Source organism: Grammomys surdaster, unplaced genomic scaffold (genome assembly GCF_004785775.1).
Source record: "Grammomys surdaster isolate TR1022 unplaced genomic scaffold, NIH_TR_1.0 126118, whole genome shotgun sequence".
Classification (NCBI taxonomy): domain Eukaryota; kingdom Metazoa; phylum Chordata; class Mammalia; order Rodentia; family Muridae; genus Grammomys; species Grammomys surdaster.
In genome coordinates, this window is record NW_021620926.1 from 5,541,159 (window position 1) to 5,567,431 (window position 26,273).

General features: G+C 45.0%; 1 protein-coding gene across 2 annotated transcripts in view; it reads left to right on the top strand.

Annotated features, from left to right (window-relative positions):
* The first annotated feature begins 458 nt into the window (after nt 1–458).
* Ifnar2 (interferon alpha and beta receptor subunit 2) overlaps nt 459–26,273 on the top strand; it is a 32,141-nt gene continuing 6,326 nt past the window's right edge. The window contains exons 1-8 of one of the 2 annotated variants that reach the window (XM_028756392.1): nt 459–722; nt 10,327–10,418; nt 11,457–11,498; nt 12,646–12,769; nt 14,679–14,851; nt 17,628–17,782; nt 19,516–19,672; nt 25,915–26,042. In XM_028756392.1, the coding sequence (XP_028612225.1) occupies nt 10,364–10,418; nt 11,457–11,498; nt 12,646–12,769; nt 14,679–14,851; nt 17,628–17,782; nt 19,516–19,672; nt 25,915–26,042 (834 nt within the window). In that variant the 5' untranslated portion in view covers nt 459–722; nt 10,327–10,363. Of the gene's footprint in view, nt 723–10,326; nt 10,419–11,456; nt 11,499–12,645; nt 12,770–14,678; nt 14,852–17,627; nt 17,783–19,515; nt 19,673–20,748; nt 20,838–25,914; nt 26,043–26,273 lie in introns of those variants that run through there. The other variant, XM_028756393.1, reaches the window with a different exon arrangement.

Consider the following 26,273-nt stretch of genomic DNA (forward strand, 5'->3'; position numbering starts at 1 on the left):
GGAGGGAGGGAGGGATCTCGCAATTGATTGGACCAAGTGCCTAACCCATGATTGGCAAGCGTTCTGACACTCAGCTACACCCCAGCCCCTCTTCCTTTGTATTTTGAGTCAAGGTGTCTTTATATTGCCCAGGCTGGCCTCGATTTTGCTCTGCATCCCAGATAAACATTGAATTAGAGATCCTCCTGCCTTGGCCCTCCTGGAAGAAGGGAGTACACACCTCATCACCAGGCCTGGCATCCAACCCATTCGTATCCAGTTAGTTCTAGGGATCAGGCACTACCTAGTCCCCCCGAGGAGGCCGCGATAAACACAACAACCCCCAATCCGTTATCTCTGGCTCCCTGGACTGTACTTGAAGTGGGTGGGGTTGTAATGGACGCGAAAGTGCCCATTTGTCGCCTGCTCCCGGGCTCGCTCCGCCCGGGCCCCGCCTCCCGCCTCGTTTTCTGTTCTCCTCGGGCCCCGCGGCTGGGAACCCTTGGCCTCCTGGCGCCTGCGTGGTCTAGCTCCAGACCAGGGGGAATCTGGCCGCAAGCGGAGGCTCTCCGGGTCACGGGGCACCGGCCGCCACCCCGCCGTCCCTCCCGCTTTGGGCCTGGGTCGGCTCCCTCCTGCCTCCACTGCTCGCCAGCGGTGCGCAGCTGCGCCTGGTGCCCAGAGCAGCTCGGAGGTGGCCCGAGGACATCCCAGAGGGGGATCCATGAGACCCGGCCGTTCAGGTACTGTACTGCGGGGACCACGGGAACGTAAATGGATGCCGCTGGCGTCGTAGACAGTAGGGCAGGGCCGCCTCCCCGCCAGTTCCCGGAACCCCCTTTTTATTTCTCCTCTTTGGGACTCCGCCTCTTCCTGCTGTTCTTCCCTGAAGTTCTAGGGACTCTGGCTCCTGCGACCCCACTACCCACGGGATGCGTCTGGGGACCCCCGTGGCCCCTTTCACCGCTCTTTTGGTGAACTCTGGGTTTTTGTGGGCTCTCCATCTGCCTTCACCCCACCTGAGTCGCCTCACCGAGGGTGCATGGAACACCTCAGCACTAGCCACTGCCACATGACACCCCCCCTTACACACACACACACACACACACACACACACACACACACACACACAGCGCGCCCTGAAACATAAATCCCAGGATCATTTGTTCACGTCCCTACGAGGTCACTGAAGGGTAACAGGCGCTTGAGTGTCCTGCATCCTGATTGATGCACCCCTGGGAAAGTGGGAGGTTGGGGACCTGAGGTCGTGGCCTGCAGAAGGTGGGCAGGGATGGGATACTAAAAAGGCACTGGGTTTATTGGTAGCTTGCATTTCTATTCCAAGCAAGCTGATAGTTGCATGCAGTAAACCGTTGGCCCCATCGACCCGTTTATTTGGTTAACATGGCTTTATTGGAAAACTTTGACAACCTATGAACTTTTGTGTTTTAATGTTTGTTTGATGTCCCTGTTTTGTTTGACAAGAGATCTTAGGAAATAGCCAAGAATCATCTAAGAAAGGTGCTGAGATTGGGACCAGAAACTGAGTCTGCCCCACTGTCCCCTGTCCCTTACCTGTCAGTCCTTCTGTGCAGCCTTGAGGACAGCAATGAGGTGGGGTCTGGTACTGGGGTAACAGAGGCTACGCCAAATATGGCTCCATCAAATTCACCAACACACTAGCGGTTTGGGCATCTCTAATGAGGTTCATCCGTGTGGCTGAGGAAGTGGCTGCTGTTCAAAAGTGGGTTTTCAATTTTAAGTCATAAAAAGAAAAACCCGGATGTGACTCTTTATTCTAAAAGTCTCCCCGCCCCACACTGTATTTATTTAAATATTAACAAGGAGCTGAAGCTGTAAGTTAGCCATAGAGCTCTTTCGTGTATTCTTGAAAGCCCTGGCTTTTGGATTCTTGGGGCTGCAAATTTTAATTCATTCGTTAATGTTAAACTAAAGACCTCTCTGAGGTTTGGTTTGAGTTACTCAATGATGTGTCTAAAACAAACCTAGGAGGAACATAGCCTAAGAGGTGCTGTTTTAGAATTGAAACTCTTTTTGTTGTTGTTGGGGTGGTGGTGGTGAAACCATATCAGGTAAATGATAATGCTCAACTGCTTAGCTATCCCCAGACCAGACGTAACACATACCTGTATCTACTGTGTAACCTGTGATCTCACTTAAAACTCAAGAGGCTAAGGCGAAAGGATTGTGTATTAGAGACAGGTGTAAGCTGTTCGGTGAGATCTTATCTCAAACGAAAAGAAGAAAAAAAAAAACTTAGACCTCCCAAATTGCTCAATGAACATTCTGTTACTCCTACCTGTCCACACAAAGCCTCAATGGGCTCGCTTTTCTGTTACATCTCTAGACATTCACACTGTTGAAGAGTCCGTGATAGAAATACATTCTCTGATTGCTGGTCTTCATATTTTATCTAACCTATCGCCCAAATTAAAATGCACTGATTTTAAGAAGTACTTTAAAACGTGTAACCAAGTGAGAAGAGACGTTCATGCTGCCATGCTTGGTTCCAGAATTGTCAAAAGTATATTCTATCATTCATGAAATCAGGCGTGCTGGCACAGAGCCTGTGTTTTGTCCACTCTTCTTATGTATAGCCATCATGACTGCAGGCTGAACCAGGGTACTGATCATGGATGAACTATTTTTATGCCACACACACACACACACACAATCCCCCCACACACACGCACACAGAAAACAGTGTGCGGTGGTTTGAATGGGAGAGACCATTACTCATTAGTTCACGCTTACTCCTCAGTTGATGAGCTGTCAGGGAAGGATTAGGAAGTGTGGTATCATTAGAGGACTTGTGTCACTGGGCGTGGGTTTTGAGGTTTCAAAAGCTCAGGTCCAGAGTCTCTCTCTATTCTTTGCCTGTGGGTCAGGATGTAGCTCTCAGCTTCTGTGCCAGCACCTGCCTGCATCCACCATGCTCCCTGCCATGATGGTGATGGACTGAATCAAGACCTCAGTTAAATGTTTCCTTTATATAAGAGTTGTCTTGGTCATGGTATCTCTCCACAGCAATAGAATAGTGACTAAGACATGGTGTAGGAGCTAGTTGCATCGTACAGGGTATTCTAAGTAATATGGTCACGGTTTACTTTATGTGAGAGGATATATGTTCCGTGGAGATATCCTGCCACTTTAATAAAGGACTTGAGAACCCTTGATTCTGGGGGTAAGGCTCCTTGGCACCAACCCCCAAGGGATATTCAAAGACCACTGTGGTATCTTTAAAGTATAGTGGGTACTGGAGAGATGGATCCATGAGTAGGAGCCTTGGTTTTGAAAACAAGAGGACCTGAGTTTGAATCCCCAGTCCCCACATACAAGCCATTGCAATGCATACTTTAACCCCAGCTCTGGACAGTGAAAACAGGTGGGTCCCAGCAGCCCTCTGGCTAGCGAGCCTAACCTTAACAGTAAGCTTCAGGTTCAGCCAGAGTCCCTGTCTCCAGAATAGGCGGGAAGGTATAAAGGAAAGACTGCTGACTGCCTGTGTCTGTCTGGCTTTAGCTTACTGGTGCATAGGGACACACATCCAAACATACACCCAATCCACACATGTGCACACAAAGAATGAAACTAGAATTTCATTCTTTGGGAATTCTCAAAGAATTAAGCCTTTAGTCCCTAGACTGAGGTACCCAAGAAAAAGGGATTTATGTGAGTTCAAGGCCAGTCTGGGTTATCTTTGGATAATCCCAGGTTATCCCATGCCATCCAGAAATACATAGTAAGAGGCTACCTCCAAAGAAACAAACAACAAAAAAAAGAATTAAGCTAGCGTATGCAATTCAGGAAAGAGCAAATGGCAAGCATTTCCTTCTGAGAGGAGGTTGTCTGGTGTAAGAACAGTAGGAGGGGGAGGCAGAGGCAGGCGGATTTCTGAGTTCGAGGCCAGCCTGGTCTACAGAGTGAGTTCCAGGACAGCCAGGGCTACACAGAGAAACCCTGACTTGAAAAAAAAAAGAACAGTAGGAGGCAAAGGAAGGGGGTGTATAGATCATGGGTTAAGGACTGGGGGGGGGGGGGGGGTGCAGGAAGGGGTGGAAATCAGTGGACAGTATTTTTTCTGGAGCCAACAGGAAGATGCACACATGAGTCAGCCTAGAAGCATGTCTGCAGACTGGAGAGCCTTAAACCTTGCCTTAGTTTTTTTCCTTCATCTTTAATTCTGAGATTCTTTAAAAGTGCCTTTTAAAATGTAGCTGTGCTATAGGTCCACAGGATTGTTGGACATTTTTTATAGTCATCAAGAAAGAAGCAAAAGGCCAAGCATGGCCTTTTCTTTTTCTCAGAGGAGCAGTGGGTCTTTGTGTGAGCAGAGGCCCTTGAGAGGGGGACGGTGCTCCAAGTATCTGCCACAATTGGGGAGCAATCCAAGACAAATGGTTGACGCCACTTGCCTCTCCTCTACGGGGGGGCAGTGAGCGGGTGTACCAGACACCAAAGTTCCTGTGGAGAAAGCAAGGATTTGGCACAGGCTGCGCTCATGTTCTCGTGTGCCCTATCCCCTGACCGTAGAATGAGCTCCTCCTTCAGAACAAGGAACTGCCCTAGCTCTCCTGACAGACAAAGCAGAATCACTGAATTATATGAAAAGACATTTATGGTTTCAGTCCACTACAGGACAGCAACGGAAGCCAGCCAAGTACAGCTCTGTGGAGTGGGAGACAGGGAAGGGCAGGGGGCTCACAAGGAGTCTGTAAAATAAAAAACTGGGTAATCTCTCTCTTGGGAGACTGCTTGCCTAGTGTCTGTGAGGCCTCCTAGGTTTGATCCTGTATACCTGGTGTTTAAGAATGAGAGAAGATAACAAGATAAATAAATATATTTAAATTTTTAAAAATTTAGATTTATTTCATTTATGTACGAGTGTTTTGACTGAATGTATCTGTGGGCGCTTGGTACACAGATAGTGTCAGTAGTGGCCAGAAGAGGAACTACAGATGGTTGTGAGCCACCATGTGGGTGCTGGGAATAGAACCTGTGTCACCTGCAAGAGCAATAAGGCCTCTCCACGGCTGAGCCATCTCTCCAGCCCCAGATAAAAATATTTTAACAGCAGAAAGGCATGGTTTAAACCCAAAGGGATGCAAAGGAAAGAGACAGATTAAATTAGTTAGAAGTCTTCTAGGAGACTTCTTTGTCTCCTAGGCAGACAAACTACAATCAAGTATTTAGGATAGTTGGAATCTTTTGTACGGCAAAAGCCCCAAGAACAACAGAAAATGCACACATGCACACCAAAACAGGACTAAAGAAGTAGCACTGAGGTGAGAAGGTGGGGAGGGGAGACAGCGCTGGTGACCTAAAAACAATAAACCCAGCCATAGAACAGTTTGAATGCTCAGCCTCAAGAGATCTTAAAGATGTCAGTTCACTGAAAAAGAATGAGTAGAAGAAGAGTTTTGAGAAGTTTCTGGGAAGAAAAAGTTAAGGAAGAAAACAAACAAACAAAACCCAACAAAATAACAAGGAAAACCAAGCCGACCCCAGACTTTGCCAGAGTCAATCTGAAAGGCCAGGGGTGAGGGTTGTGGCGGAGGGGACTAGAAAATTAAATGCCAGAAACAGCAAATTATCATAAACAAGGTTAGACTAAAAGCCTGGCAGCTTTCTCTTGGTGCAGAATAGATTCACCAGCTCAGGAACTTAGGGGGCTTAGGAGCCAGAAGAAAGGACTTTATGGGTCACGGAAGCTTTTGTAACCAAGCATGGGGGAGGGAGGGTCTGGCAGCCGAAACTGACACAAACCAAGGCGGTCCTCAGTCAAAATGTTCAGTGCAGAAAGCAAAAATTCGGGCTGAGGAGGTGGCTCAGTGGATAAAGACCTTGCTACCCAAGCAGGAGGTCACGTGTTCAATCGATCCCTTAGAACCCCTGTAAGAAAGCTGGGCAGGGTTAACGCACGCCTGTCGCCTGTGATCCCAGCTCTGAAATGGATGATACAGGAGGATCTCTGGGTCTTTCTGGACCGGCTGGTGCAGTCCAGTCTGTGGGTTCCAGATTCAGTAAGAAACCCTGCCTCCAAAACTAAGGTGTAGCCGCCCTTGGGCCTTGAAACTCAGGGAGCCCGCCATTCCTCTGAAATGTGTCTGTCTCTTTAAACGAGATTTCTTGTCGCTTTGCTAAAAATAAACGAATAAGGTGAAGGGTGATGGATGAAGACACCTAACATCAACCTCTGGCCTCCAGGTTCCTGAACACACAAACCTGAACACACAAACACGCAAACCAAAACAAACAAAAAAATACAAAAACAGAACAAAACAAAAAAGCAAAGGAGGTGAAGACCTGTCACTCCAGTATTTCTCAAACCTTAAACGGTATTATTAGACTCCTGAGAATGGTTTGTTCCGGAAGATTAAGTTACTGATAGAATAATATCTGGATCTGGGTAGCAACTTAATGGCTGTTGGAAAAATCTTCCAAGTTTGGAGAAGAATGCTTGGTCTCTTTGTGACCACTTTGGTAGCTATTTTGATATTTTCCTTGTCAAAAGATGCCAGGAGGCTCCTGGGGAGGTGGGCAGGGCAGAGCCTCCAGGCTCTGCTGTGGTGAGTTCTTGGTGTGCATTAATGTAGGGCTGACCTGCTAGGCTCCTATTGGCTCCCTCATTCCCTTTTCTAAGGACCCGCCCACCCTGTAGCATACTGTCCATGTCTAAGTGTCTGTAAACCTCTGTTCCAATCTGCTGGTGCCTTGGGGGGGTGGGGGCGGGGCGACTTACAGACTTGTTCCCACCAGCCCGGAACTCCAGCCATTATAAAAGACCCAGTGGTCCCAGTACAATACAGGGCTGAAGCACCCAATCCTTCCCAGCGCTTGCACTGGAAGGGCTTTAGTGGCACAATGAGATTCTGCTGGTGTAACCTAGTTGGTACCCAACCATGGAGCTACAGTACTCATGAGCCTGGTTAGCCCATCTTGCTGTGGGGAAGAGAAAGCAGCTCAAATATGAGCTGGTGCTTTGAGCCCAGGATGTACCACCATCCCATCAGAAGGTGCTAACAAACCAGAGTCAAAGATAACTTGGGGAATTTGAGACAGAAGAATGTGAAGGTAAGTCCTTCAGTACACAAGGCCCTGAGACTGAGAGGCCTGTCTCCAAAGACAATAAGGGCTGTTTTAGGAAGACAGAGCTGTTTGGGATCAGGGAGATCTTTAGGGTCTCTGTTAGGTAATCAGACAGGACTCCAAAACAAAAAAGAATTTAGTTAGAAGACGTCTTGTGTGCAATGGAGCCTCATTTTGCCCGGAACAAAGCAAAGGGAGGAAATATTCTTGGCCCAGAGGAGAAGAATGATGTGTGTGTGTGTGTGTGTGTGTGTGTGTGTGTGTGTGTGTGTGTGTACGAACTCGTGCACTTGTGTCCATGCTCCCACTACTGAAGCAAGTGAGTCTTCCTGCAAATACATACTGAAAACAAAGATCTCTCACTATCAGAAGAAAAGTGGAGGCCCAAGGGTTCAGGTCAGGTGCTGGGATGTGAGTTATCTCACATGTGACCATGCAGGTGTGCCTGTGTCCAAGCAGGTTTCTAGCCATGAAGCCTGTCTTCCGTGGAGCAGTGGTGGGAATTGACGATACATGTCACAAGGCTATCCCAGAAGGTACTTCCATGGGAAAGCAGGGTTATGAGATACGTTGTGGAGAAGGTGATTGGTTGTCTCTGCAGAAGGAATGTGAGTTTTAACCTGGAATTTAACCTTCTAAATGTCTCTAGAAGAATCCGTGGATGGGACCTGCCACCATGCAGTCAAGGGGAATTTTAAAGCAAAGTTGTTTGTAGCTTAAGCTGAGTCAGCCATTTCCTGCTCCTTTTTTTATTTCTGTCTCAAACAATTTTATTTGTGGGGGGGGTGGGGGGCAATGAATCTCTCCTTGACCTCTGAAACTTCAGTGAGAAAGAAGAAATAAGATCAACTGAAGTTCCTTTCAACTTACAAACCCTTATCTCACCTTGGAATGGAGACTACCAGAACAAACCCCAGAAGCTGAGAAGATAAAGTCATTTCTTGATAACCTCAGGGGTTGGGTCCAGAGTCTCTTGGGATATCAAACTCCAAGGATGCTCAAACCTCTTGTACATGACGTCGTCATGTCTGCATATAACCCATCCTCCCTGGGCGAGGTGGTGTACAGCTATTATCCCAGCATTCACAAAGTAGGTAGGTGAGAGGATCACCCCAAATTCAAACCAGCCTGATCTACATGGCGAGATCTTGTCTCAGAAGACGAAAAATTAAAAACATAAAGATTGGGGCTGGCGGTATGCCTGGAGTGATAGAATGCCTGTCTGTCAGACGTGGGTTTGAGTTACATTTCCAGCACCACATCAAAACAGATTCGATGGCAGACTTCTTATGAAGTAGAGGGAAAGAACCATAAATTCAAGGTCATTCTCTCTCTTCCAGAGCAACTTCAAGGCCAGTGTAGAATACACAAGACGCTGTTCCAAAGAAAACAAGAATTGTTGCCTAGTTTATTGTCTGGTTGTATATTTAAATCATGTCAAAATTGCATGCAATACCTAGTGTAATACAAATGGTATGTAAATAGTTACATTGTATCATTTATGAACTAATGAAAATGAAAATCACCTATACCAATTCAATACAGGTACAGTTCTTTTGTTTCCATACAAAATCCTGTACAAAGCTGGTCTAATACACTAATGCAGAATTCTCAGATAAGGAGAGACAACAATTATATTTTTCCATATGCAAGAGTAAAACTCAGAATCTTCCAAGTGGTTTACACATACACACACACACACTCACGCACACACCAACACAAGTAATCAATCAAAAGACAGGCAGAGAGCTCACAATAAAAAAAAAATTGATTTATATCAGGAAAGGCCAAGTTTCCTCATACTTAAAAAAATTCCCTGCCAAAAAAGGGCCAATAGGGATTGAACAGCTGACAGAAAAAGAATCCTACAGTTTCATATCTGGCATCCAAGGCCCTTGGTGACATGATTTGGGTTCTAACAGTCTTGAATAGCCCTGCCTCTCCAGATCTCTTGTGATGCAGATGTCCTTTCCCATGGACCAGCTCCAACTTGCTACCTGCAGCTTTCTTTGGTGAACATCCCGCATTTTGACATCGCTGATAACCTAGGGTCTCCATTGCAATTCGGGTTTTACCTGCACAGCTTATTGGGGAACTTCATGCAAGAAATACATGTTACAGCTTCTCGGAAACTTTCTGAAACATCGGTGTAAGACTCTCTTCATCTACTCGCACTTGTGTCTTGCATTCCTGCAAAACCAGCACCACGTAGAACACCGAGATTCTGCTGTCAATTTGAGACAATGTAGCCTGGCCTCCCTGGGCCGCAGCTGCTGATCTGGGCAGAGGTTTTCCAGTAGGGGAGGAGGGATACCCTTGCCTTCTACCTCTTCGGTTGCTTTCTTTTCATAGCCATGACAGCCTGCACGTGCACCCCATCATTAATTAAGATATCCTTCTTCATACAAAGTAACCTGTTACTTCCCTCTCAGCCTGCTCAGATTCTCAGGACGCAGGCAGATCTTTTGCCCGATAAAAGCACAAGTGACCTTTAGCCAACTTCCCAGCAGAGTTCTTGTTCCTCTCTGAAGCTATGGAGGACGGTCTTTACTGCTTGTATGTCTGAGAACTGTTTTGGTCTTTAAAGCTTTAAGCAGTTTATAGGCACTTAAAAGTTTCTATAACTAACAGCTCCAAAATCTTCCACTTCTCCACACCGACACAGGGTGACTGTAATTGCCTATGACCCCTTCAGCTGCTTAGTTGTCCACAGGCAGCAATGCATACCCACACATTCCTATCCAGAGACACATAGCTACAGTTTTTAGATTTAATTATTTAATAATTAAATTAACCAAATGCCTATTGTCTGTTCAAAATGTAAGCTTTAAAAAAAAAAAGTCTTCTGACCTAGAGATTGGTACCACAGCTGAAAGCTGAGCAAGTCCCAAGCAACAAGGAAAGACTGAAACTGGGAATCTGGCTACTTTTTAATGTTTTTTAAAAGACAGGGTGGCCCCTCCAGGCTGGCTTCAAACTCTCTGTGTCGCTGAGGATGGCCTTGAACGTCTGAGCCTTCCCCACCTCTCTGCTCAGATGACAGATGTGCACTCACACTGGGTTCATGCAAGTTTAACCCCAATCCTAACCAATCCAGGGCTACAATGGGGCCAAATCTGCAGCTAAATCTGACGAATTCTTACTCTTCTCTCATTAGCATATACATGTATAGCATATGTGTTACAATATAGTTGGGTACTTCTGAGTTTTGACCACCTCAATATTGATCTCTTTCAGGTGTAAGAGCAGATAAAGGACTTAAAAACTAAGCAGGATGCTTTCAAAGTGTGCCGTCTCTGCCGCTGGCTTCCTTAGCTTGTGTCTTGTGGGTAAGTGCTGCTTTTCAGCACAGCAGTTAGAGGAGAAGGCCTGTGTTCCTGTCATCACAGAGAGCCCTGGTGTGGAGCAGCAAATGGATGTCCATATGTGGAGGACCCAGATCAGCATGGCCTGCATTAGGCATCCCGTGGGTGTCTGCCCCTTAATTTTAGCTAAGCCAGAACAATATAGGCTACATTCCTATTCAGGAAACTGCCTTGTTTACAATTCAAAGAGTTGCTGCTCTTCATACCCTGAATCTCACCCACGGTGGAGTTTAGAAAGTGGCCATCCCTTTATCTCTTCCTACGGAAACTAAATTGAAAATTCATCCCAAAACATTGATGTTTGATTTATGTATTTCCTTTCTTTTTAGCTCTTATTTTTTCTACAGTTGTATTTCTTCACATCCTTTCTTTTTCTTCCTCTCAACTATTTTAATTCTACAATATCATCTCTCCCATACATTGTCCTTAGGGGATCCAGGAGTCTGACAAATCTCTCAGTGTAGGTATGCACAGATAATGTGTCCCACCCACAGTCTCCACATTCTGTCAAATGCCAGGAACCCCACTCCCTGTAAGTCATTGCAAGATCAGGAAATAAATGACCCCTCTCACTCGTACCTTCTCTAAGGGGATGGTACTCACTAATTCCAGTCTCAAATATCCTCTCTTCATCTTCTGCTCTTGGTAAATGTCTTTACTTTAAGTGTATTGATTAACAGCGTGCTTACTTATATTCTGAGAAATGTGTCATATAGACAGCCACTTCACAGGCACTCCCTCAATCCATCCAGCCCCTGCTGTTTCTGCCCAGTCCCAGAGGTCTCACTTTACATCTGCCCTGAATGCCGCCTTCAGATGGCACACGTGGCAGCCATACCACGTTAGCCAAAAGCATCCATAATCTCCAAAGGATTTTTGCTAGCGTGAGAAAATCTTAATATTAAGTAGCACATGCATGTCACAGACTCTTACATTTAGAGTAATTGTAATTGACAGTCTAGGCCCAGAACAAACCTTGTAATCTGTTGTGCTTCCTCCTAGTGTTCGTGAGCCCAGAGACGAAGTTACCGACTGCTTTTGAGGGTAAGAATTGTTCTGACCTTGACTAAATTTAATGTAAGGGTCAAAGTGTCTGGCTAACAGGCAGGAAAGGGGGACATTTCATTTCTGACACCAGACAGGCTGACCAGTTTATTGGAATCCTTTCTAGGTAGAGGAGCTAAGAGTGTTTGTCATCATTTGTGCCCTAAACTATCATAAGAGGAAGACAAAAACAAAAACAGAAAAACCACTAGTGATCATTAGGAAGAGCTCTCAAAGGCTACTGACACTTTTAATCTCACTAAGAAAAGAATGAAGAAACAGAAAATGGTCCAGGCCAATTTCTCTTTAATTTCCAATCTTTTACATATTAGTTTCAGGTAAAGAAAAATACATTTCTTTAACTGAAATTTGTTCTCCTTTGTGTGACCAGGGGAGTAAAAATGCAGTGGGGATTTGAGATGAGGGGGATAAGGGGGTGCGGAGATGGGAAGGAGATGAGGGGAGTCAGGGAAGGAAGGAGAGTGGAGAGAGACCTTGGGAGGGAGGGAGAGAGAAAAAGGGGAAAGTATGGGTGGGGAGAAAGAGGGATAGTGGGTGAGAGAGGGGGTGGAGGAGGAGAGGGGTGAGTGGCACAGCAGTTTTCAGGCCAGTTAAGAAAGAGGAAGGGCTGCCGGGCGTTGGTGGCGCACGCCTTTAATCCCAGCACTTGGGAGGCAGAGGCAGGCGGATTTCTGAGTTCGAGGCCAGCCTGGTCTACAGAGTGAGTTCCAGGACAGCCAGGGCTATACAGAGAAACCTTGTCTCGAAAAACCAAAAAAAAAAAAAAAAAAAAAAAAAAGAAAGAGGAAGGGACAGGAGTGTGAACGAGCACCCCTGGTCCAGAGTGAGCTTGGTTGTTTTGGTTCCGTGAACTATAACAGTCGTTGATAATTGGGGAAGCCCTTTGTCCAGTGTTTACAGGGTACCCAGTTCCTGTGTGTCAGCTTTCCTGTCCTCACAATAAGTTGTCACTAATCAACTGAATTACTTCATTTCCCACGTCCAGTGGACTTCCTGCACATTCTAGATGCCAGAATGCTTTCACAAGGGCTTGCCTACAAGACGTGTGTGTCTGAGCTCCTAAGGGGAGAGCGATCCTGAGTTCCAAATCTCATCATTTCTTCTTTTTCCCTCCTGTTCTTTCTAGAGTATCCAGATGAGCCTTGCGTTATAAAACTGACAATACGACGTTTCCGGCTAATTTTATCCTGGGAATTAGAAAACAAGCCCAGCTCACCAGCTAACTACACACTCTGGTATACGGTCATGAGGTCAGTTGGTGTGGCCTTTTGCTTCTCTCATTGAATACGTTACCTTTCTTCCTATTACATGATTTCTCCCCTCAATAGGTTTATTTCCTGTCCCAGAGCTTTTTAAGTTAATTTATATGTTTTGGGGACATGTATGTGTGAGGGAGCACCTGTGTGTGTGCAGAGGCCAGAGTTTAACACTGGGTGTTTCTCAATCACTCTCTGCCTTATTTTTTGACACAGTCTCTCTCTCACCGGGCTTGAGACCTTTTGTGAGGTTAGCTGGCCAGCCATCTTTCCAGCTCTCTGTCTTGGTTTCTTTTTGTTTGTTTGGTTGGTTGGTTGGTTGTTTTTTTGTTTTTGGTTTTTTTGGGTTTTTTTTCTAATTCATATAGGGCCAAAGTCAAAATATCTATCTTTCTCAATTCATTTAAATTCTTCTGTAGCCCAAAGCTATTGGGGACAGGGGCAAAGTTTGTGTTTGTAAGCCACATCCTGACAGTTTGCACAGTGACTCCTCCTTGGTCACTAGCATTTAAAAGTCCCACTTACCATCAGGCTCAAGGCCTCTTGACCGTATTGATAGTTTACGTCCCTGTTTCTTTGCTCATGGAGGTAAGTTATACTCCAGGAAACCCCGCTTGACAAGCTTAGCTCCAAAGCCAGTAAATCACTGATCAGCTTAATATTTAGCCCAGCGTTTTTGTCTCTGCCTAAACATTGCTACGGGGGTAAGGATGGAATTGGCAGAGACCCCCTTGGCCTTCCTCTGCCCACAAACAACAGCCACTTCCCTAAGTCCTTGCTTTGCTCAGTAGCTCTTTGGAGAGAGTGTATCTGTAATGTAAGCCCTGTACCCCTGGCCCAAAACAGTCTTTTCTATTATATATCAGATCTCCAACTGTTACACCGGCCAGGAGAGAGCAAGCCAGGAGAGAGCAAGAGTGTCTTGTGACTTTCCCTTTCTCCTACCAAGTCTTCCTTTTCCTCAGCTTGATGATCACACATATCGCTAATTTACCCGTTCTGATTTCATCTCTGTTGTTGTGATGAAATACTCTGACCAAAAGGAACTTGGGAAAGAAAGAAAGCAGTGGTTTCTTTGGATTATGGTTCCAGATGGCAGTCCATTGTTGAGGGAACTCAAGGCAGGAGTTTCAGGTATCAAATCAGTCATGAGCAGAGAGAGGATAAATGCCTGGTTCCTTGCTTGCTTGTGTCAAGCAAATTACCTATCCAGCTTTCTGTACTTATACAGTCCAATGCCCAACCTATGGAATGCTGCCAGCCACCCTCAGGCTGAGTCTCCCAACCTCAGTTAACCATCGAGATAGTCACCAACAGACATGCCCACAGGCAAACTCCTTCTAGATAATTCTTCAACCCTAGGTTCTCTTCCCTATCTCCTGTTGACAGCTGGAACTAACCAGCACACTCCCTTACTTCCCCAAGCTTGGTGAATCAGACGTTCTGATGTCCCTAAATGAGCACAGTTCCGACTTAAGATGTAAGACTATATGACCTTCAGCCAGAGACACATCTCGGTGAAAGCACTGCTAAATTATCCTAGAGTGAGAGGGAGGTCTGCGGCCTAGGGAGGTCTGGGGCCTAGGCCCGGAAAGCCCAAGCCCAGGGTTCATTCGTTCATTCATTCATTCATTCATTCATGCATGCATGCATTCAGTAGATTCCATCCATTAAACAATAAAAGTATAATGTTGCAGTTGAGGATGAATACTTAAGGGGAAAAAATCCAGAAGAGATTAGAAGTGGGGGTTATGTGCAGTTTAACGTGTTCAGTTTCAGAATGTAGTGATTGTGGGGTATGGGGCAAAGCCTGCAAACCATTTCTTTTGGCCTGAGGCACAGGAAACAGATTCTCACGACATGCGTGTCCATCTTTCCTTCCTCAATCTTTTCCCCTTCAAAGCAAAGATGAAAATCTGACGAAGGTTGAGAACTGTTCAGATATCACGGAGTCATCGTGTGATGTGACAGATGAGTGGCCGGAGGGCAAGGAGAACTACTACGTCATCATCGTCATAGTGCACAGAGGGGACGCCATGGCGTGCCACTGCTCAGACTACATCTCGCCTGAAGATGGTAAATGGGTCTCTGTGTCTCTCAACCTCATCAGTGGTTTGCTGTGAAAGAGGAAGGTGTTTGGCTGGAGAGCTGGGCTGACTCTTGGCCCTACCTTGTGTGGCCATTTGGTTGCTCAGAGACTCAGCTTTCTCATCTAGAAAATGGGTCTAAAAACCTGTGCTTCTCAGGTTTTTGTTCGGTACGTGTATAAGGCAGGTTTTTCAGTGGTAACTGTCGATGACTCCCTGTTCACTTTACAGCCTGGCAGGAAGCAGCAGGCTTTGCATGGTTCTCTCCACACTGTCACATCTCTTTAGACCAGTATCTTCCTGCCCACCATCTGAGACTGTAAGCCAAGAAAGCTATGGCACTCAGCTCACAGGGCAAGTGGAGCTCAGGAGTAGGGTGGCCTTTCTGCCTTCCCCTGTGTCTAAAGGCCTTCCCTGAGTACTTATGCTAGTGGCTCCAACTCCACTGTGTTTTTAGCATCTAAATTTATAACTGGTTTCCACGGTAACATTTTTGGTTTCAGCACACTGATACGGAAAGGCAGGTGTATGCACGAATACATACCTGGGAAAGTGATAATGGTGGCTGAACCATGACCAGATCATGAGTGAGTCTTATGAAGTTGTCCCAGGGGCATACAGGCTTTGGGTCAGCATTCACATCTGTGCATTGCACTCACAGGGAAAAAAAATCAGAGCACAGCTTATAGATCATGATAAAGAATACATATTCAAGTAATAAGTATTTTTCATGATCCAAATCCTAAATATGAAAAAGATACTAAAACCGAAGACCACCGGATGTAATGGTGCACTCCTGTAATCTCAGCAGCCATGAGCCTGACACAGGAAGAGAACTGAGGTTTGAGGTCAGCCTGAGGTTACATAGAGAGTAGGAATCCATCCAAGACTACATAGCAAGACGCTGTGCCAAGCAAACAAACAAACCCCCCAAGATTAGGGGAAAATACAGACATCATGCTTTGACATAGTTCTTCTGAACAGATCCAACAATATGTTATGTCATGTTATGTTATGTTATGTTATGTTATGTTATGTTATGTTTTGTTTTGTTTTGTTTTGTTTTGTTTTGTTTTGTTTTAAAGTAACATAAGCCAGCAAGATGGCTCAGTGGGTAAAGGCACTTGCCACCAAGCCTAAAGACCTGAGTTCAGTCCCTGGAACCCACAAGGTAGAGAGAGAGTTGATCCCCAAAAGGTGTCCCCTGACTTTCACACATGTGCTATGGCATAGTGACCCACACACATACACATACTCACACACAAAACAAAATAAATTAAAAATGTAAAAAAAATTAAATGTAATATAATTTTTTAATGTATACCTTAATTAGGTGTATTTCCATCAAATAGAGAGAGAGTAAAATTGCAAACCTTTAGCATTTGACTCAGAATTCTTCTCTAATAATTTGTTATAAAGAAATGACCAAGAGGACTGGTGAGATGGCTCTGCAGTTAAGAATACACAGTGTTCCCCAGAGGGTCTGAGTTTGGTTCCCAGCATCCAAGTGGGGCAGCTCACAACCACTTCAGCCTCAGGGACCTTCTGCCCTCTTCTGGCCACTGTGGGAAACTGCACTTACTTGTAACTATTGCCCACAAACATACACACATACACGTAATTTAAAACTTTTTAAAAAACACCCTTTTTTTTTTTTTTTAAGGAAAAGGAAATAGCTAGGGAACAAATGCAGAGATTGAGCTCCAGAGACACCAAATGACACATGGATTCTGTTAAGAAATATTAAAAATAATCTGTTTGTTCCTAATAGTGAATCAGTGAATCTTGGGGTCATAAGAACACAGGGTTTAAATTCAGCATAGGAAGTTATGAAGTGAGTTGGGAGTCAGTAAAATTCCATGAAGGTCAGAGAAGAAACACTTTAGACTTTGTGAGTCATATTCAGTCTCTGTCCTGCGTTGTTCTTTCTGTTTTCCTTTGAGATTCCAAAAAAAAAAAAAAAAAAAATTATCCAAAAGAAAAAAAAAAGTGATATTGTAGGTTGTGCCAAAATCTAACCCATGAGATGTGGTTTTCTAAACCTCAGGGTAAATAAATGTGTATTGATGTGTTTATGTCATATAGTTAAGCAAGTCAGCCATAGTGGTACATGCTTGTAATCCCAGGACTGAAGAGCCAGAGGTAGGAGACTGTGAGTTCAAGGCCTGCCTAGACTTTAAAGAGAAAACCTGATTTGTTTTGTTCTGTTTTTTAAAGTAGTTAAATAAAGTTATAAAAAGAACATAATAAGGACATAATAAAAACATAAGGACTTAATTTCAGTGTGTATGTGTTTGTGGACATGCATGTGCATATATAACTATTCAGATACCCCAGTTAATATGTATGAATATGTATATATTTATATACAGTAGCATAGAAAAATTGACTCAAAGAAAATTCCCTGCCTGTATTCTCTACAGTTGTTTATTACTACCATGCATTCATGTTGATTTATGAAAACGAGTCATTTTAAATTTTGTATCTACAATATAGCGTGGGAGTCTGGAAGGCTGCTGATACCTGTCTCAAGTCAGTGGATCCTGTGCCATAGGAATGCTAATGAATCAAATTGTTCTCTGTTTTTCAACAGTAAATCCAAACAACGCTATACAGCTACAGTTAGAAGGCCGCTCAAACAGAATTAGCCTTTCTTTAAGAGAAAGACAACTTCTCTGACAACAGGATACAATGTACATACTGAAATAGGGAGAGACTGACTGTTGCTCATTCCCTTTCTCACGAAGAGCATTCGTTTTCCACAGCTTCTCTTGAGCCCCCAGAATTTGAGGTTGTTGGCTTCACAGACCACATAAACGTGATGCTGGAATTTCCACCTATCACTTCCAAGGTAATCCTGGAAAAGCTGATGTCTACATCCCTCTTCATCAAAGAACAGACAGAGGACAGCTTTAGGATGGTAAGTGGTCCCTCATGTTCAGATAGAAATAATACATAGCTGCCAGTGGATACATTTCAATTCCTTTTCAAGAACTGTGTAAAGTCAGGGAAGGGCAACATTAGAGGGCATAGCTCAATGATAGAGTGCTTGCTACCCTGTTCAGCACCCAACATTGCAGAGGGAAAAAGGGAGGGAGAGAGAGAGAGAAAGAGAGAGAGACAGAAATATAGACTGAGAGATACAGAGACAGAGAGAGAAAAGAGACAAAGAGAGAGGAGAGATACAGAGACAGAGAGAGAAGAGACAGAGGGAGACAAAGAGAGAGGAAAGAGATACAGAGACAGAGAGAAAACCGAGAGAGAAAAGAGACAGAGACAGAGAGACAGAGAGGGGGAAGAAAAGAAGAAAAAAATTGTATCATCTACTGTTGTCTTTCATCTGTGCTTCTTTATATTCATGAATCACAGCATTTTAGACTGACTGTGTATTTATTAGGATAACAACAACACCGTAGGATGAAGACTGTACACAGAGGCTTCTTCTTCTTCTTCTCCTTCTCCTCCTCCTCCTCTTCTTCTTCCTCCTCCTTTTTCTCCTTCTTCTGTTCTTAAATTGATCTTTAAGTCCAATTAAATCATGAAATAAAAGAGGTTGTTGGTGTAACCCAGGCAGCAGGAGGGAGTGGCCTGGACCAGCTGTTGGAGCTGTGACCTTCCAGTGCTACATGTGTTTCATATGTGGACTCTACAGTGTGGTGGAGACACCTTACGGCCACAGCACCTTACAGTTACCCTTAACTGAGATAATGAGAACTGTGGATGAACGTCGGTTAGGATATGTTAAATGCGAGATGCCAGTGGGGGATTCAGAAGGAGACAATGGCAGGAATCTCAGCTCCCATGTCTGGAGTTAAAAGAGAGTCTTTTAATAAGACTGCCTTTGATGAGTCATGGGCAAAGCCTGGTTGGATAGACTCAAGGAAAGCCTTGAAGGGCTCATTCTCTAGATCCTTTTTTACATAGCTGCAGCAACAGCTCTAGAAGGTGGAATATCAAGTGAGTGTTCTAGAGACTTGGTGGAACTTTGAGAGCATAGAGAAAGGTGCCCTTGGCTGGGAACAGAGATGGATTGGAGAATGCTGCACAGATGCAGAAAGAAGAATGTCTTAGTCTGTTTGCTGTGACTATAAGGAAATACCTGTGGCTATACACTTTATCAAGAAGGAGGGTTATTTTGACTCTGGCTTCTGGAATTGAGGCTGAGGGAGGACATCTGTGGATGGCCCTCCTCCTACTGGCTGAGTCCTGAGGCAGCAAAGACTGACGTGAAGAGAACAAGGAGCATGCATGCATGTGTTCAGATGTGGTTTTCTCTGTGAGCCACCAGGGTTTATTCATGGGGCTCCACTCTGATGACCTAAACTCACCCCAATCATCTCATCAGCGATGGAAAGATGATAATATTATGGCAATGACATCATGGAGACCTTTGCTCCCCTTTTGGGCTTTTTCTTCTCATCCATATAATGGATCTAATAAGCCAGATACTGCAGTTTTAAAATACGTGTACATATGTATGAACATGAGGTTTGGCAATAAATTGCTTGCTTCTAGTGACATAAACCTTGCTAAACCTTGCTAAACCTGTTTAAGATTTGAAAATAGAACCTTTAGGGCTAACCTCTCACCAAACTCTTAACTGATCTGTATGTTTGTGTGTGTGTGTGTGTGTGTGTGTGTTTCTTTTTACAGCACAAGCACAAAATGAAAAATGTTCCTGGGAACTTCACATATGTCCTTAGAGACTTACTTCCAAAGACAAACTACTGTGTATCTGTTTATTTTAATGATGAACCCGTAAGAGAATCACCCTTAAAATGTACCGTCCTTCAGCCTGGCCAGGAATCAGGTATGATTAGGTTTTTAAAATTTGTACTATTGTTTTGATGGAAAACTTTCTGAAAGGAAAAAATTCTCAAGTTCTAGTACACTAAATGTACTTCTTCCAATAAATGCACATCACTGAGCTGTCCCTATGGGTCTGTCTCTAATGTCTTGTCCTGCCATAAGAATAATCAAATATCTACCTTAGAAGATCAGTCTCCTGTAGCACTTTCACTTAAGGGAATCTGGGTTAAATTCTTCACTGTGTGTGTGCCCTTTGGTCATTGCTTGATTAGAAGTTGCTTGAAGTCCTGGCATTAAAACCCAGGGAGGGAACAGTATGGAAACTTTGCCCGTGGGTGTGAGTCCTAAGAATAATTGTTCTGCATGTACCAGAAAGGGACAAGGCCCCTTTCCACAGAGAGGAGATGGCCACTGGTGACATCAGAAAGCCTTCCTGTTACAGAGACACCAGGACAGCCAATGCTGTGACCCCAGCCTTTCTTTATCTGAGAAACCCAGTGGCCAGGACAAGGGAAGCTGAGGTGTGGTGGTGCATGCCTGGGCTCTTCCCCTCAGGAAGAGTGACAGGACCATCATAAGTTCGCGGCCGTGTAGTGAGTTTCAAGCCAACCTGGGTTACAGAGCAAGACCTGTCTCAAGAAAGAAAAGAAGGAAATGGAGATCAGTTGAGTCGAGCCGCCCTCCCGCTTTTCTCAGTCATTAGCTCTTCAGCAGTCTCACTAAAAGAGAAAGGCTTTGAAAAATCCTCCTCCAAGATGGCTCTCTAAATTCCTCAGCCCCAAAGACAGGCTCCTAACCATCATCATTCATCAGAGTAAAATTAAGTTTGGATTGACAAGGAAGTGAAGAGATGATTCAAGTTATAAATATCCTCCACAGACAGGCTCCTAATTTGAACTCTTGACCTCCAGCTAATGGCACCAATGTGGGTCTTTCTGGAAATGCTGGAGTAAAGTAGGTCACCGGGAACAGGGCTACCCTTTGACTTGGAAACAGGGCTAACCTTTGAAGGTCATACCCACCCCTGGTTCCTGCTGTATGGCATACTCTCTGCTCTCTCATCCACCACTTGAACAGCTTCCAGAACATACTCCAGCCATCTAACTGAGCTCCTCCACCCTTCTTCTCCTGCCAGGATGGACACTCTCTGAAATGGTGAGCCAAAGTCAATCCTATCACCTTACATCCCTTCTGTTAGGCAGTCTGCCACAATGTTGCCAAGGTCACTGTTACAAACTTAGCTATTGTGGGATGAGCAAGCTACACTACATAGGACCTGGCGCTAAGGGTACGCTGAGAGCAGTGTGTCCTCACGGGCTAGTGTTTCTCAAAGCTGAAAGATACACACACCGAGATTAAAGGCCAAAGGCCAGCCCTTGCATAGCTTGTGTTTCAGTCTCTGTAGCGTATAGCTCTTACAAGACTGTTAACACAAGCCCCAAACACATCAACATTGCCATGTCTGACACCAAAGCTCTTAACTCCAAGTAGCAAATACTTCAGGTCATTTCTGACTCAAAATCAGAGCAGACTGGGCAGGAAAAGAGTCTGTTTCCAAAAGACATCCCCTACTTCAGATGCTAGCCACAAGTTTACAGTCTTCAGAACATATGGACTCCTGTCCAACTTGGCTACAAAATCAAAAACTCCCCCTCCTCCCAAATTTCTCTCAAGTCCAATCATTTGACGTGTGAAGTGCTTCACAGGACTTGGCAGAGCACAGACCTACGAGACTATTTGGATAAAGGTGAAGGGAACAAGGGGCGGAAGGGTCTGAGCTTCGTTCATGGAGTCAGCCTGAGTCATCCTCCCAAGAACCTCAGTATGTTCACTAGACAGGAAGAGCAGCAAGTCCCCATGTCCAGGGATTGCCTGGGACGAACCAAGTCATTGGGCACAGCGTGAAGCTTAATCTCCTCAAGTCAGGAGGGCGGGACTAGAAGGAACTGCACCTCCCTGATCATAGCAGTTGCTTTTTCTACAGAGCAGCCCTCAGCTCAAGGCTGTCCCGCTGCTCCCCACGGCCCACTTCATTAGCAGAAAATCAGATACAGTGGCTACCTTAGTCCCTTTTCTGCTACTATAGTGGAGTACCCCAAGTGCATAACTATATAAAAAAGAGATATTTATTTCTCCTAGTATTGGAGGCTGGGACTAAAATGGACCATTGTAGGAGATGCCACATGTCATGGAAGGGAGGTGGCAAGCTGTTTTATGCCAATGTCACATTTGAAGTATCTCACCTATTCCCATAAAGACAGCATCGTTCCATGCATGAGGTCAGTACCTCCTACCTAAACATCCCACCTCCCAGAACCTTCTCAGAGGACGCTAACTGCAAGAGACATATTCCAACCATAGCAGACCCCAAATGGCGCTGGTTATAAACAGCAAACAGACGGCTGTCACTCAGGGAGTTTCGTGAAGTTTGAAGCCCTGTGTCTAGCACCAGGAATAGGAGGAAGGGGTGGGCGCAACATTACGTATATACATGTAAACCATCGTGATCTTATGTACAGATAAAACTCTTACAAACAATAATAATTCAAGTAAGGGTTGATGAGATGGCTCAGTGGGTAAAGGTGCCTGCTGCTGCTAAGCCTGATCCCCAGAGTCCACATAGTGGGAGAAGAGACCGGACTCCAGAAGGCTGTCTTGTAACCTCCACACGCACACTGCTGCACAGCATTCATGAATAAATGTAATGAAAAATAAAGTCTAGTTAGTAAGACCACAGAGGAAGGTTTACTGTGCCCCAGGGGTGCTGACCAAGCAGCTGGCCATTCTATGGAGGTTGACCTTCCCTCCCCACCCCCATGCCCCACCGTTAAGACGTGGCCTTTGTCATAGCATGTTGTGAGTTCGTCCACCCTTATCTTGTGTTAACACGTCCTTTTGCACGTCATTGCCCTTCCACCCCACACCCCACCCCCATCTTCTGTCTTTAACTGATACAGTTAAGGGGCAGAGAACTCTAGCTTTCCAAATGGTTGTATTTTTCTTGTCAGGCACTCAGAACTCAAACAGATGAAGATAATTCACTATTACTTTTTCTATTACTCTTCAGCTGCCGTCTGAACGACCCTTAACCAGTTGTCAAACCAAAGGTCATGAGCGTGCAGCTTGGTGGACAGCGACCAGTACGGATTCTTAGGGCAATAGCCACAGACAGATGGCACGACAACTTCCCTAGTTAATCCCTAAATTCATCCATTGGCTCTTAGTAAGCCTAGTGAACCCTGTGGAGAGTCTCTTCACCTGATAAACACAGCAGGGCTGGAGGCAGAGAGTTCTGACTTCCGTGCGACTCCCACTGCAAAATAATGAGGTCAAAGGATAGAATTGAAATGAAGAACTGGGGGTCATGGGGAGATAAAGAAAAAGGTGAGGAAGTGACTAGGGGAGGGGCAATCACTCTTTTAAATATGGCCATCTTGGTGCACATTTCCTACAATCCCTGTTAAATTGTGATCTCTGTGGAAGTAGGAGAACCTCAGAAGGAAGAGGAGGAGAGAGCAAGTGTGGACCAGCAAAGGAAAAGAAAGCAAGTGGGTGCCCTTGGTGTGAGCACCCTCAGCTAAGCAGCCAAATCCCAAGGGCTTCTCAGTGGCTGAACTCATTAATAGCCCTGGGTGGTGTGGTCTCCAGGTGGGAGCGACTTTGCCTTGGCCAAGATCAAGTCCTTAAGAAGCAACTCACATGTTGTGGTAATTATTTAAAATTGGCCTCTGGTTCATCCGACTATCTAAGCTACAGCGGCTCTGCCTAGCCCAGCCGCCATGTTTCTTGGCCTGACGCCACATGCGTGCAGCAGCTAGAACTGGCTCGCCAGAAACACCAGCCCTGCCACCCACTAGATGTCAGCATGAGAGATGGCTCTCGCATTGCCCAGACCATTCTGCTATCCATGCGGGCCCAGTAAGAGAATGAAACTCCAATTCTTATAGATTAATCAAGGGCTTTATATGTTTGATAATGATTAATAAGATGCCCATACAAAGAGAGTTGTATCCCAATTAGCTAACCTAATTATAAGTTTATAAGTTGTTCTCCACGAGTGCTCTCCATACCTATGTGATTCTCCATCCTCCTACATCTGTCCCCTCTCTAGCTCCTCCTCTTACTTTTTTCTCTTCTCCTTACTCCTCCTCTTCTTCTTCCTCTCCTAACTCCTCCCACCCTAGCTCCTCCTACACTCACACTTAGTGGTTAATATGCACTAAAGCACCACAGCTCATGGGAAAAGGGATGGGGGACACCTACAGCAGGACCAGGAGGAGAGGGGTACCTCCCAAGAGAGGTGTGGTGGACAGAATAACAGACACATAAAGATATCTGTGTCTTAACCCTAGATATGTCAACATGCTACCTCCTGTGGCCAGAGTGGCTTGGTGGCTCCTAATAAATTCAGAATAGAGATAGATTATCTGGGACCACCCATGTGAGCCTCCTGGAAGCACAGAGAACCTTAGGAGGAAAGGAGACAGAGGACAGTGACCTTGGAAGCAATGGTCAGACTCCAAGAGATGGAGAGTTGCTAAGCAGCTGGCTCTGAGCATGGGGTGGGGGTGGGGGTGTCTCCGAAGCAGAAAAGGGATAGAAATGGATCTCTGATGTCACCCTGGGCTTCATCTCAGTGAAGCTCATTTTGCACGTCTAAACCTCAGAACTGTAAGCCAGTCTGAGTTAAGGTCAGAAAGGCTGGAAGACACTAGACAATGTAGATGACCTTAAAAGCCAGTAGGAGGGATGAGGACCCCCCCCCATGGGACTTAAGCAGATCTGACTTAGGATCTAAGAGGAACATGGGTGTGCCACAAAGTGGGGGATCCAGGTGACTCCCTGTCAGGGACCACAATCATCCAAGTGGTTCTCACCCGGAGGGCCTGGCAGGGAGGGAGGTTCTCCTGCAGAGAAGAGCAACCATAAAACACTGTCCTTGCTGCCCAGGGCTCCTAGCTTTCAGAAGAAAGACAAGATGCTCCAAGGCCAAGGTTTGAAGGTCCAAATCTGGTCTGCCCTTCCCAATATGAGATGATCTAACCTCTCTTCTAGGAAGATGATCTACAATAACATACATGAATAATCGGCCACAGCCCAAGAGAGATTGTATTTTAAGTTACCCCTTTAAGTTACACAAATTCTTCAAGACATAAAGACTCAGACTGATGGCAGAATCACCATTTGTCATCAGTTAGCATAATGTGTTTGGTAGTGTGTCTGTTGAATTTACATCAATGCTCTGTGTAGACTCTGGAAAGTTGGGTAGACCCATGAGTCATGTATGAGTCAGAATCCCCCGTGTCACGCCAATGCTTCACCCCAGGGTTACTTGGGTTTACCTTCCCCTTCTTGGGAAGTGTGTAAAGATTTAGTGTGTCTGGAAACTGTGCCCCTGAGCCTAGGTCTGATCCAAACCTTTCCCAGATGGGAGGCGCCTCCGGCATTCGTCTGTCATGGGCATTGACCTGGGCTCCAGTGCCAGCCACCAGTTCTTGGGTCCTTACTCTGCTAATTACATGTTCCTTCCCCTTTAAAAAGATGTCAAGCATGAGATCCATTTTAGTTAATCCTTTTGCTCTTCTGTATCCTATGTCATGTTTTTTCTCCTTAAAAAGAGAAAGAAAAACAAGCATTAGAAACTCTGGATATGGGGTTCATACTCATAGGTCCTTTTTAGAAATATAAGAGAGCTTTGCACGGGGCAACTCACTGCTTCTCAGCCCTGTTGTACCTACGAGAACCAGCTACTTTCACTGCGGAGGTAGAACTCGGAAAGGAAGCTTGGCAAGAGGCTAAGGGAAGTTCTTCACAAGCAAGAGCTGCGTTTGGGAAGGCAAAGCCTCAGAATGGCCCAGTTGGTTTTCCAGCCAAGTTCTCTGTCTTGTAAGGTTCCCTCTTGGGCAACGAGTACCCTTAAGCATTTGAGCTGTGGCTAGTGTGGTGTTTCTGCTTCTGTCCAGATTTGATCATTGAAATTTAAAGAACCTCAGACAGCCAGAAACTACTCTATTGCAACTGTTGAACATAGTTTCTTTTTTACTTTGAAAATCTAAATATAGTTTCTTTAAAATATACTCACTTAGATTAGCTTCTATTCTTTGGTATTTAGCAATTTTTTTTCTTCTAAACTTTTGCTTCCCCTGCGTTGATTTCTGTCACCAGACCAATGTGAGAGTATACCCCACCTGTGACCATGTGTTGCATTTCTTTTGAATAAAGTCATTTTCTTTTCATTAACAGGATTATCAGAATCTGCCAAAGTAGGACTAGTTACTGGGTGCCTGATACTGATGGCTTGCATGGGCACCATCATAGTGCTGAAACGGATTGGTTATATATGCCTAAAAGACAATTTCCCCAATGTCTTGGTATGTAGTTTTTCTGTCTTTATTTTTTATTTTAACTTAATTTTTTTTTTAGAGACATAATATGTTTTCAGGAAAGAATCTCATTTTCCAAAAGCATCAGTCAGTTTGTCCATCCTAGATTCTTTGTTGTCCCTGCAAGTCTCAAATGTATTTGGCATTTTATATTTTCTGTATGTCTGTCTATTCTCTCTCTCTCTCTCTCTCTCTCTCTCTCTCTCTCTCTCTCTCTCT